Below are 11,402 nucleotides of genomic sequence, written 5' to 3' on the forward strand. Positions count from 1 at the left end.
TGTGTGTGTGTGTGTGTGTGTGTGTGTGTGTGTGTGTGTGTGTGTGTGTGTGTATGCATATATGTACATGCCACGGCATTCATGAGGTCAGAGGGCAACTGAACAGGAGTCAGATTTCTCCTTCTACCAAGTGGGTCCCAAGGATCAAACTCACCTCTGGAAGCTTGATGACAAGTGCCTTTCCCAGCTCTCTGCTTTTTTTCAGCATAGCTTGTGTGCTAGTCTTGAACTTACTCCTACTGCCTCAGTGTCTTGAGTCCTGGGATCGGTTATGTGGGGCCATGCCCAGTTTGCTTCTTTATCTTTCTAAAAAAAGAGAGTTGATTGTTTGTTTTTCATTTTTAGAGGGTACAGTGGATATACAGGAGCGAATAGAAAATAGTCTTGCATCTTTACTAGAACTTTTGAAAGGTAAGTTCTTACCATAGATTTCTGAATTGTGTCTGCCTGTCTGACAGTTGTTCACTGTTGAACATCTATAAACACATGGAAGGATTGGAAAGAATAAGAATATTTTTGGAATTTTAACTATTTAAAGTTAAGTGTTATTGCTTTTATGTTTTTGAGACGATCTTCCTGTATATTCAGGCTTATCTCAACTTGCTATGTAGCCCAGGGTGATTTTTACTTGGTGATCATCCTGCTTTACCCTCGTGAGTGCTGGGATTACAGGCATGCAACAGAACCAAGCCTTGAAGTTAAAATTACTACAGAGCACTTAAAAACTAGTATAAACTGGTTACAGTCTTACCTAGACCCAGTGTGGAGTTAATACTCAATTGCCATGGGTGACTCTATGGATATGGGTGTTTATGCTAGGGAGAGGTAGATGTGTGTGACTGTGTGGGTGAGTGTATGAGAGAGGGGGAGAGAGGTAGGTGTGGGGTGTCATGGGTTGTGCAGAGGCTAGAGGTTGAGTGTCTTACCACATTCCACCTTATTAGAGGCAAGGCCACTTACTAAACCGGGAGTTCATGGATTTGGCTAGACCATCTCTGCCAGTTAGCCCCCTGGGACTCTACTCTGTGTGTTCGTGTATGATCCAAGCACTTCATTAACCAAGCCATCTCTCCATCCCCATGTAGATGCTCTCCTACAGTGACCTTCTTAGCCTTTCAGGTCACAGTGGCACGGTTCTTTTAAACCACCTTCTTAATCTTCACTTTATGATAAGCTGTATTCAAATCTCTTAGCTGATGGCTAGATCCTAACATGTATAATTTTTAAGACTACTTTTCATATTTTGGAGACTGTAGCTCGATAATTGTTAAGACTTTTACTTCATATGCCTTGAATCTTTTGGTTGCTGTTTTGTTTGGGAGAGGTTTGATTTTTGGTTTTTGGTGGTACTGGGGATGGTATGTGGGACCTCGAGCAGGCCAGGCAAGCACTGACACCGAGCTACGCTCTCATTCCACTGTAGCTTGGCTTTATTTGTTTTTTGAGACAGGGTCTCATTTTGTACCTCTGGGCAGCTTGGAACTTTGTATGTAGACCAGGCTGGCTTTGAACTTGGAGATCTGCCTCTGACTCCCAGCGCTGAGATTAAAGTATGCGCCACCAGGCCTGACTTGGATTAAGTTTTTATGTCACCGATTTTCAGATTCTATATCCTAAAAATATCAGAACTTAATGGAGAATAATAGCACAAACCCTCTTTCTCCTCAGGTGTCTTCAGTACATGTAAAGGCAACCTCTTGGAAGTTAAAGATGGTAATGTGAAGACCCAGCCTGCGGTCCTAGAGAACCTTGTCTTCTTTGTTGAGGTGTGTTTGCATCCTCCTAAGGCGCATGGCCTACCGCTTTGGTGGAGCATGGGCTTTACACCCACAGCTTACCCTTTCTCACCGATTGCTTGTGACGCTAGACACAATTTTCATCATTTCCTAAACTGGTTTTCTTCACTCTGATTAGGGACAGCTTCTGAGTGGCATTCTTTTCTAATAGATTTGCCAAAGTCACTGGTTTGTCTCCTCTCCTTTGACATTTTATTTGAGTTCATTCCTCCATTTGTTTTACTTACTACCTAGCACTCTGCATTATGAAGGAATCGGGGGGGGGGGTTTAAAATACAGAGTTCCTTGAACTCTGAACCTTGCCTTGGTTTCCCAGGTGCGGGAGTCATGGACTCATGCTGGCACATGTAGCACAAAGCTCTTGTTTTTAGACAGATTCTATTGTTGTTTTAGATTTACGTGCATGTGTGCACCTGCTTGAGTCCATGCGCACCTTGCATGAGTACCTGCAGAAGGTCAGAGGGCATTGGACCCCCTAGAACTACAGTCACAGGCAGTTACGAGCTGCCATATGTGTCCTGGGCACCAAGCCCAGCTCTTCTGCAAGAGCAGCCAGCACTTGCCTGTAGCCATAATTTTTTTTCAATTCATGTGTTTCTCTGTTCTTTTTCCTGTGGCCTGAAGTATCCAGAAGGTCAGATGCTCTGCTTTGGTGACTGGTGAGAGCCTAGAGCTACTCAGTGAGAGCTGAGCAGTTGCTGAGCATGCATATGCTCACAGTGTGGGACAGGAGCCAACTGACTGCTCAAAGGTCTTTCCAGCTGAGGACATCCCAGGTTTGATGCTGAGTCCTCTGACTGCTGTGTGGAGATGCCATGGTTTAAGGAACCTTTGGGTCCCTGCCCTGAGGTGTGGACTTTACACTCAGCAAAGGAATGGATTCCCCACTTAGAGAAGGGAAGTAAAATGGAATCTAGCAGAGCAAGGGCCACAAGGAATGATAATGAACTAGGCTGTTGTGGCAGACTGTGGGGGCAAATACATGAGGGAACATCTTCAACGGAAAGAAAGGTTTATTCTGGCTCACAGTCACAGCTTGCAGTCCTGGTTGGCTTTCCCACTGCCATGGTCACTGCTTGGCTTCTGCAGAACTGCCAGTTGCCATGACTTTGTTTAAACCTTTGTTGCTGTCTGCTATGTAGACACCTTAATGTAATTTGTACTGATGAATTTGTAAATTTCCTCTTTCAGACTATTTCTATTGTCCTTTGGGTGTCCAGTTATTGTGAGAGTGTCTTGCGGCCATACAAATTAAATATACAGAAAAAGAAAAAGAAGAAAAAAGAAACCAGCATCATCATGGTAATAACAGAGAGCAGCCGACAACCTGGCATGGCTGCCTTTCCTTCCGCTGTTTTCCTGCATGCTGTAAGAGTCTTCAGGGCTCTGTAGGCCCCTTTTCTCCCACAGCTTTTTGAAAGGGCTTCCGTAGTATGTTGCCTGGGCTTTTAGTGACTTTGGAGCCTCAGCCTTCCCAGTAGCTGGGACACAAGTATGTGTTGGTTTGGAGGCAGCCTCACTGTGTAAACCAGCTGTCTCTGAGCTTACAGTGTTCCTGCCTCCAATGCCTCAGAGCTTTTTCCCCAGTCACATCCTTACAGTAACAGGGAAAGACTAATGGCTCCATGAAGATCCTTCCCCAGTCATCACCTGCTGACATATGCTCTTGGTGCTCACACTGCACCACGGCCTCAGAAGGCTCCAGTGTGGAGTGCCTGTGCATCCCAACTACATCCTTCCTAGTCCTTTTCACAGTGATGCAGCTTTTCTTTTCCCTCGCTCTACCTTCCTTGTATTTGAACACACCTTCACTTTTTGTTTTGTCTGTTTTTGAGGAAATTAGGCAGGTATGTGTCAACAGTCAAATAATATTTCCTTATTAGATACAGGCAGAAATTCAGGCTAGACACAAGCACTGTTCTTTCAGTTAATTCTTTCAGGAAACACTGGTATTTGTGCCTCATTCTTGAGATTTTAGTGTTGGATGAAGGGAGTGTCTTTCTGGTTTATTGCAGAGGTTCTCCTCTCCTTCTGTGATTGCACAGTAGACTTAAGGCTGGGGCGCTACCTCAGAGCTGTGGAGAGCTTGTTGTGCTCCCCAGACCCTGAAATTGGTTCCAAGTGCCATGTCAACCCCCTTTCTCCCTAGCTCTAGCGGGCTCACATTCACACGCTACATCACTGTCATGCCAGCACATCCCTGAAGTCCCAGGACTCAAAAAGCAGAGGCAGGAGGAGCACAGCAGGTTTGAGATTTTGCTTGGTTTACATAGAGTTTCTGGCAGCCAAAAATATTCAGCAGAAACAAACCTCACATAGAGTTAAGTCCAATGAAAGTATGTAATCCTAAAACCTACTTAGTAGCCTTTGGCTTTTGAGAGTTTTTATTAGTTTGCTTACTTATTTGTTGGTTTATTTATTTGAGGCAGAGTCTCTCTACATAGTCCTTGCTGTCCTACAGTTCACTGGCTGGCCTCAAACTCAGAAATTTGCCTACTGTCTACTGGGTGCTGGTTTTAAAGGTGTGAGCTGCTGCACCTGGCTTGTTGTTTTTCTAGTTATTACAGTGACCTATGAACATGTGACTAGAGTTCACTCATGTTCACAGCTGATGCAAATCAGGATCATGCTATATAGAAGGTTCTGAGCTGAGCAAGGATGATAGTATTTAGCAGGTGGAGGCAGAGAGATCAAGAAAGAGTTCAAGGCCAGCCTTGGCTACATAACGGAGTTAGAGCCAGACTAGGCTATGTGAGACTTTTTCTTAACAAAAATCTGCAACTTGCATATTTTGTTTTATTTTTTATTTGCTTAGCATATTGGCCTTTTTATGTCAGTAAATACAACTGCATCTCAATATTGATAGCCATTCCTCCATTGTACTAATTAATATAGTTTATTTTTATTGATTAATATGTTCATATCTTGACTGTAAAGATCCTCTTAGAATCTAGACTCAGATCTAAGTCCTTCTAGCACTGAACACCATTTTCTCAAGGCTGAGCCTTTATGAACATTTCTTGAGTGAACAGCTGGACAGTGTTAGTTTTAACTCTTTGTTGTAGAGTTAACTTTCAGGCTGGCCTTGAACTCACTATCTTCCTTCCTCTGCCTCCCAGAGTGCTGGGATTATAGGCCTGCGCCACCATGTCCAGTGTAAAAAAATTTTTTTAAATAAAAGTGTGGTGGTTTTGTCCACATGTATGTCTGTGTACCACTTGAGTGCCTGGTCTCCACAGAGGCCATCAATTCCCCTCAGAGGTGTGAGCCATAAGTGGATGCTAGTCTAACCTTGGTCCTCCGCAAGAGAAGCCAGTGCTCTTGACTATGATTCATCTCTTTATCCTTTGCTCTGTTATTCAGTGAATGGATTCTTTTAAAAAAAAAAATATGATGATCTTTTTAATGGTTTTCTAGGTAAGTGTCCTCTTTGGAAAGGTCTTTTCACATTTACAGAAACTGATACTCAAATCTTCTTCTGGTATTTTTGCTATTGTTGAATCAGGATCTGGCTTTGAATTTCATATGTAATTAAAAACAACCCTGAACTGATGTTGAAATGACAGCTATGAGCCTCCATGCCGGCTCTTTTTTCTTCCTCTTTTACTCACTGTAGGATGGCCAGGGCTACATAGCAGGATCTTATGTTAAAAAAAAAAAAAAAAAAAGAAAGAAAAACGAAAACAAAAAACCAAACCCAGGACCCTAAAAATAAAACAAATAACAAAAGGAACCAGAACATTATGTTTCTATCTTCCATTAACATTGGAAATCTCAGATTCAAAGAAGGAAAGGAGAATAAAATGTTTTCTTTTGTGTGTGTGTGTGTGATCTGTCATATAAGTGTGCAAGTTCACAAATAGGCACATTTGATCAAGAGGTGGATGTCAAGTCAGATATTATCCTTGGTTGCTATTCCACCTCACACAGTGAGGCAGGGTCTCACTTGTTTGACCAGAGCTCACCAGTTTGACCAGTCTAGATTTCCAGTTGCTCCTGGGATTCCTAGTCTCTGGCTCGCCGGTGCTAGTATTACAGCCAGCATTTACATGAGTGCTGGGATTGCACATTTATAAGTTTTTTACCCACCGAGCTGCCTCCTCAGTCCTGAAAACAAAGCCTTGTTTCCCTCTCCACCCTTTACTGTTCTTGCACATTTCCAGCCCTCAGGAGTCATGAACAACTAATACACTTTCTATTAGTTCTTCTGCTCATATGGAAGTAAGAAATAGAAATTCAGTGGGTCCAGTGACTCATGCCTGTAGTAACCACAACACTCTTGGAGGCAGAGGCAGGCAGATCTCTGTGAGTTCGAGGCCAGCTTGGTCTACACACAAACCCTATCTTTGAAAAACCAAAAAGAAAGAGAGAGAGAGAAAGAAAGAAATTCATTTTAAAAAAGGGAAAAAAAAGCCCAAACCCTGGATACACCCGCAGTGGTAGAGTGAGTGCTTATGAAACATACACGCTGCCTAGGTTAATTCCCGACCCCCTTTCCTATCCAAAGAGTGTCTTAACCATTACTGTCAAGTTACAGCTAATTGGTCACTCCAGGCTGTGTGTTTATCCCAAAGTGTATCCATCCCTGTGGTCACAGCATCAAACTTTGCATGGTGGAAAGTTAGCATTTTGTGTTAGAAAATAAGAGATGTTGTAAAAGCTTTTAACACCTCTTTAAATCTTCCTCACCCCAGCCTCCAGTCTTCACCAGTTTCCAAGACTATGTTACTGGACTTCAGACTTTAATCTCCAATGCTGTGGATCATATTAAAGGACTTGAAACACATCTAATTGTACTTAAACTTGAGGAACTTACTTTAGAAGACACTTCTATCTCTCCGGTAAGAGAAGACAGGCAATTAGCATGCTTTCTGCACATGTTGAAACCATGTCGTGAGGACCAGTTAATGCTCAATTCATCATTCTCTCCCTGTAAGACATAGAACCATGTGTTTTGGACGCCAATTTTTTATTGCGGTAGTTGTTTTCAAACTTACATTGTGGTGAGATTACATTTTGGTGATAAGGTTTTCCTCCTGTTCCATCCCCCAACCCAGTATGTTTTCTGTGCCTGTCCTGTACTAAGAGGATTAATGCCAAGGGTTGGTGGTATAGCTCAGTTGGTAGAGCACTTGTCTAGCATACCAGGAAGCATGGTGGCCCACACCTTTATTCCTGGTGCTTTGAAGCAGGAGGATTACTACAAGTGTGAGTCCAGTCTGATTTATGTAGTGCATTCTAAACCCATGAGGGCTAGATTAGCAAATTTTTACCAAGCAGGGAGAGGGAGGAGACGAGCTGTGGGAAGGTGTGCTGTGGTACTATGGTCTGCTGATCTGCCTGCTTCCTTAGTGGTTAGACAGTGGTTCTGGGTTGGTGCTGCGAAGTCCCTTCTTTCTCTCTGGTAGCTTAGCCTGGTGTCAGGGACAGCGATCACAGGCTAGATGCTGTCCCTGACTGAACAGTACTCTGGAAAGTTTCTTTCTACCCAAGTGGAGAAGAGAACCTGACTGATTTTGAGCACAGTAATAATGTCACTAGTTATGGCCTGATTTAATTAGTCCCAATCCGAAGAGTACATTGCACAGATCTGCAGGGTACCCGGCTCCTGTCTGTTTTCCCTTTGCAGAAGATCTAATCCCAGCCTCACTTTGTGCTGTCCTGCCCCAGTGTCAGAGTAGTAGGGGTGAAACCCCATGCCTGGGCTGTCCTCATCTTTTCATGTTGTTTTGTTTTAATTTTTAAAAGGTATTAAGTTTGAGTGTTTTGCCTGTGTGTACATGTGCATCATACTTGTGCCTGGTACCTGTGTCATTCTGTGTCATCCTCTAGCTCTGGAGTTACAGGTAGTTGTGAGCCATCATGATGGCGCTGGGAACTGAACCTAGGTCCGCTGGCTCTTAACTCCAGGGTCATCTCTCAATTCCATTTCCTTTAAGCACATGTGTTGTATTTCTTGGTGGACTTTTCTTCCTAGTCTCCATTCTGCCTCATGGGGTACCCAACTAAAAAGAGCTGTAGTGGACATCTTTCTTCATATTTATATTCATGGGGAAAGTGTAGAGTATTGTATTATTTAATAGCGCTTTCTGTAACTTGGGCTTTCTTTACTCACAGCTACACAAATTTGTTCATACTGACTCGTGCAGTCAGCCTTGTACTTTCTTTAGCTGTTTGTATCAAGAGAGGAATGACCCACAGCCACTGGCATTATAGGTTTTGGGATGTAGTTGCTGTTGAGTATGGAACTCAACGTGTTGTATGTTTGAGATGAGAACTTTTCTACCATCCTGCTACCCCAGTCCTCTAGTTTGTTATTCTTTCAGTGTATGCACACACACACACCCTGAAAACCAAAAACTGGTGTAGCTCAAGCCCTCTAAAAAACTGCAGTGTTTGCATAGAAACTTTGTGCATCCCCTGGTTCCATGGGACTAGGCTACATGTGATTTCTAGCTCATACAGTGTCAGTGCTATGTAGATCATTTTTATTCTGATTGGATCTTAATGGCCGTAAAAGAGTCTGTTCAGCAGACTCAGTTTGCTCTTCAGATTAGTTTTGTTTGCTCTTCAGATTAGTTTTGTGAAATGTGTGGTTATCTATACAGCCTATGGCTAGAGACAGCTAAATTTGCTGTTTTATGTGTAATACTGAATTAAATGTACTTGGAGCTGTGTGTGGTGGTACATACTTTAGTCCTAGCACTGGGGAGGGAAGAGTCAAGCAAGTGCGTCTCTTGATTTCTAGGACAGCCAGGACTATTTAGGGGAGACTCGGTCTCAAAAAAATAAAATAAAATAAAACAAAACACAACATTTACACATATTGTCTCCTATTCACTGTTTCTAAGGCCTACTGCATGTACATCTAGCACTGTTCGTCAGAAGGTATGCCTGGTTTTGGTTGTAGCTCTGGGCTTTGAAGCACTGCCAACCTCATGTAGCCCTCCCTACTCATGACTCTGTGTTTGAGCACAGCTACTTATTTTTGTGGTCTCTACCACAGTAAGTTTTGAACCTCTACACTGTCACAGGTCAGGACTCATTTTGGGGGATGGAGTTGGTATGGACTCCAGTATTTTAATAGGAAAAGATGGTGGTAAAGCTGGTGCTATTGAAAGTAGCTGTGATGGTATCAAACTAGTGATACAGGTTTATTTGAAAACAATTGGAAGCCTCAGATTTTATACCCTGCCCAACTTATCATAAAATGGTTCCCGTTATGTGTCCAAGCTGCTGAGGAGATTCTCCCACCCTCCTTGGCATGGGACGCACACCTGTTTACCCCAGCCTGTGCCACATGTGAGTTACCTAGTGCCTGAAAGGGTTTCCCTTCCTGTATATATGAACTGAAAAGATGTGGGTGTTCTGGGTGAGATCACTTTAACACGAGTGAATGGTTTTCCAGCGAGACTATTTAATTGTTGTTTCTTTTGTAGGAAGAAAGAAAATTTTCAAAGACTGTCCAGGGGAAAGTACAGAGCAGTTATCTGCACTCACTTCTGGAAACAGGGGAGCTGCTCAGAAAAAGACTTGAGACCACAAAGAAACTAAAAATTTAAGGAAGAATGAACCACAGACACTGAAGACGCTACAGCAGAAGACGACCACCACCTTCCCCAGCAAAAGCAACATCTGGCTGGCATCGTTCTAATCCAGAACTTCCTCACAAATGCATGAAGGACTTTGATCGTGAATTAATTTTTGAGGTATTAAATATATACAACAAATTAAATTATTGTATATAAACCAGAAGCAGGACCCTCAACTGGGTTTACCACTCTTTATACCTGTTCATATCCACAGGACAGCAACAAGTGAACCCCACTTCACTCCCATCACCAGAAATGTCTTGGGTGGAGGTTTCTTTACAAGCAGCAATAGAAATTAAGTTTAAAGCATCGACCTCAGAGCAGGTGGATTGCTCTTCCATCATGCAGTGGGAGTTTGGGTTTGGTCTTTTAGCCACAGGAGGCAAAAAGCAGTTGTAGGAGCAGACATGGAAGCAGGGCTTTTTCTGTAGCAGCAGGTTGCTAGTGAGGCTCCTACAGAATCAGGGTAGGTCCACAGAGGGTCAGATGAGAAGTGTCATGAGCACATGCCCCTGCAGGGCACCACACATGACCACAGGTGCTCAGTTTTGGCTTCATAGTTCTGACAGCCAAGACATACCCAGCCCGATCCTGGGAGAGCTCAGACTGTATATAGCCTGCCTCGTGCTTCATACGCTGCTGAGACCTTGTGCCACTGGTCCTCTAGGAAAGGTGGGAAGAGCTGTTGAAAGAGAGGTGTACATGGTTTGTGCAGGCGAGTCTGATACGTGTGTCATTGGTTTTGAGTCACATTTTGCAGCCAATTCATGAGTCTCACAGATACATATGCATAAATATGCTTGGAAACAAAGATTTACTACTTAGTGTTTTTAAGTGGGGTGTTTGGGACAGAAAGAATTGTACATTGTGGATTTAGCCTAGGTTTTAAGTTTTAGGTTGACAAAAGATACGTTTTACAATGGGCCTAATATAGGTCTACTTTATTGACACTTAAGAACTGCATCAGGATATATTGACTTTGTTCACCTGAAGTTGGAGGTCTGGTCCCCAAACACGAAGCTTGAGAGCCTGGTCTGACAGAAGATGAAAGCTGCTCTTGAACATGTTGTGCCGAGCTCTTACAGCTCCTTCGGTGACTGTTTTGGTGTCTGAGTCACCTTTTCTGTTCCTGTCCCCGTCACCTGACTCCTCTGAGTCAGTAACTAAAGATGAAAAGATGAATTTGGTGATGATTGGTCCTCCCACCGACTGTTCCAGCAAGAGGCGACACCAGCTGAAGGAGAGCTGACAAAATCTTGGTGGCTAGGTTTGCATTTTATCCTTTATCTTGACATTCTTAGATTCACAAATTGGCATAGTGGTTAATAATAGTTTAAATTTCTAAGGAAGCCTACAGAAACTACTTTTTTACTTGTGAGATGTGCTGGAGCCTAGACCATGTAATCGTACCAGAGTATCACTTGCTCTATCCCAAAAGAAAGGGCCTTTTTGAATAAGATGGGTTGAAGACTCTGATTCTGACTTGCCTTGAACAACAACACGTGGTCATTTTCTATAGTTACAGCCTGTTTCCCGTGGGACTGGGTGGGCTTTTGCCTGCATTGTGGCTCCTGGAATAATGTTTCTTGGGATATTCAAATTATACTGTATGTATGTGGCCATAGATGCTCTAAAACGTCTGTCAGCCATCCATCATCAGTTAGATATGGACTCTATGGGCTGGCTCTGGTCCTCAGGCATAGCTCCTCTCTCTAGTGGTCTATCCAGTCAGTCCTCCGCCTCAGCACCTGGGACCTTCACTGGTCTTACTGACAAATAATGTCATGTTGGACTTATACTTCCTTTGTTACTTGCTGATTTTCTTACTAAATGTAGCATTTCAATTAGATCTAATTCTTAAATTTTGAGATAATTGTAAAAAGAATGAAATTATGAAGAAATGGCCAATATCTTTTCTCAGTCTATTCTTTTTGGAAGCTGTCATGCACTATAAATTGTGTACAGTTAAAGTGTATATACATATATATATATATATATATATATATATATATAT

The 11,402-nt window shown here is 42.8% G+C and overlaps 1 protein-coding gene across 1 annotated transcript in view; it reads left to right on the forward strand.

Moving 5' to 3' along the window:
• Positions 1–9,531, forward strand: part of Naa25 (N-alpha-acetyltransferase 25, NatB auxiliary subunit) — a 49,384-nt gene extending 39,853 nt beyond the window's left edge. Inside the window, exons 20-24 of the mRNA XM_055606225.1 lie at positions 346–411; positions 1,669–1,766; positions 2,988–3,098; positions 6,491–6,637; positions 9,236–9,531. Of these exons, the coding sequence (XP_055462200.1) occupies positions 346–411; positions 1,669–1,766; positions 2,988–3,098; positions 6,491–6,637; positions 9,236–9,358 (545 nt within the window). The 3' untranslated portion in view covers positions 9,359–9,531. The remainder of the gene's footprint in view (positions 1–345; positions 412–1,668; positions 1,767–2,987; positions 3,099–6,490; positions 6,638–9,235) is intronic.
• The last annotated feature ends 1,871 nt before the right edge of the window (positions 9,532–11,402 follow it).

This window comes from Psammomys obesus, unplaced genomic scaffold (genome assembly GCF_907164565.1).
Source record: "Psammomys obesus unplaced genomic scaffold, mPsaObe1.curated_primary_1811, whole genome shotgun sequence".
NCBI lineage: Eukaryota > Metazoa > Chordata > Mammalia > Rodentia > Muridae > Psammomys > Psammomys obesus.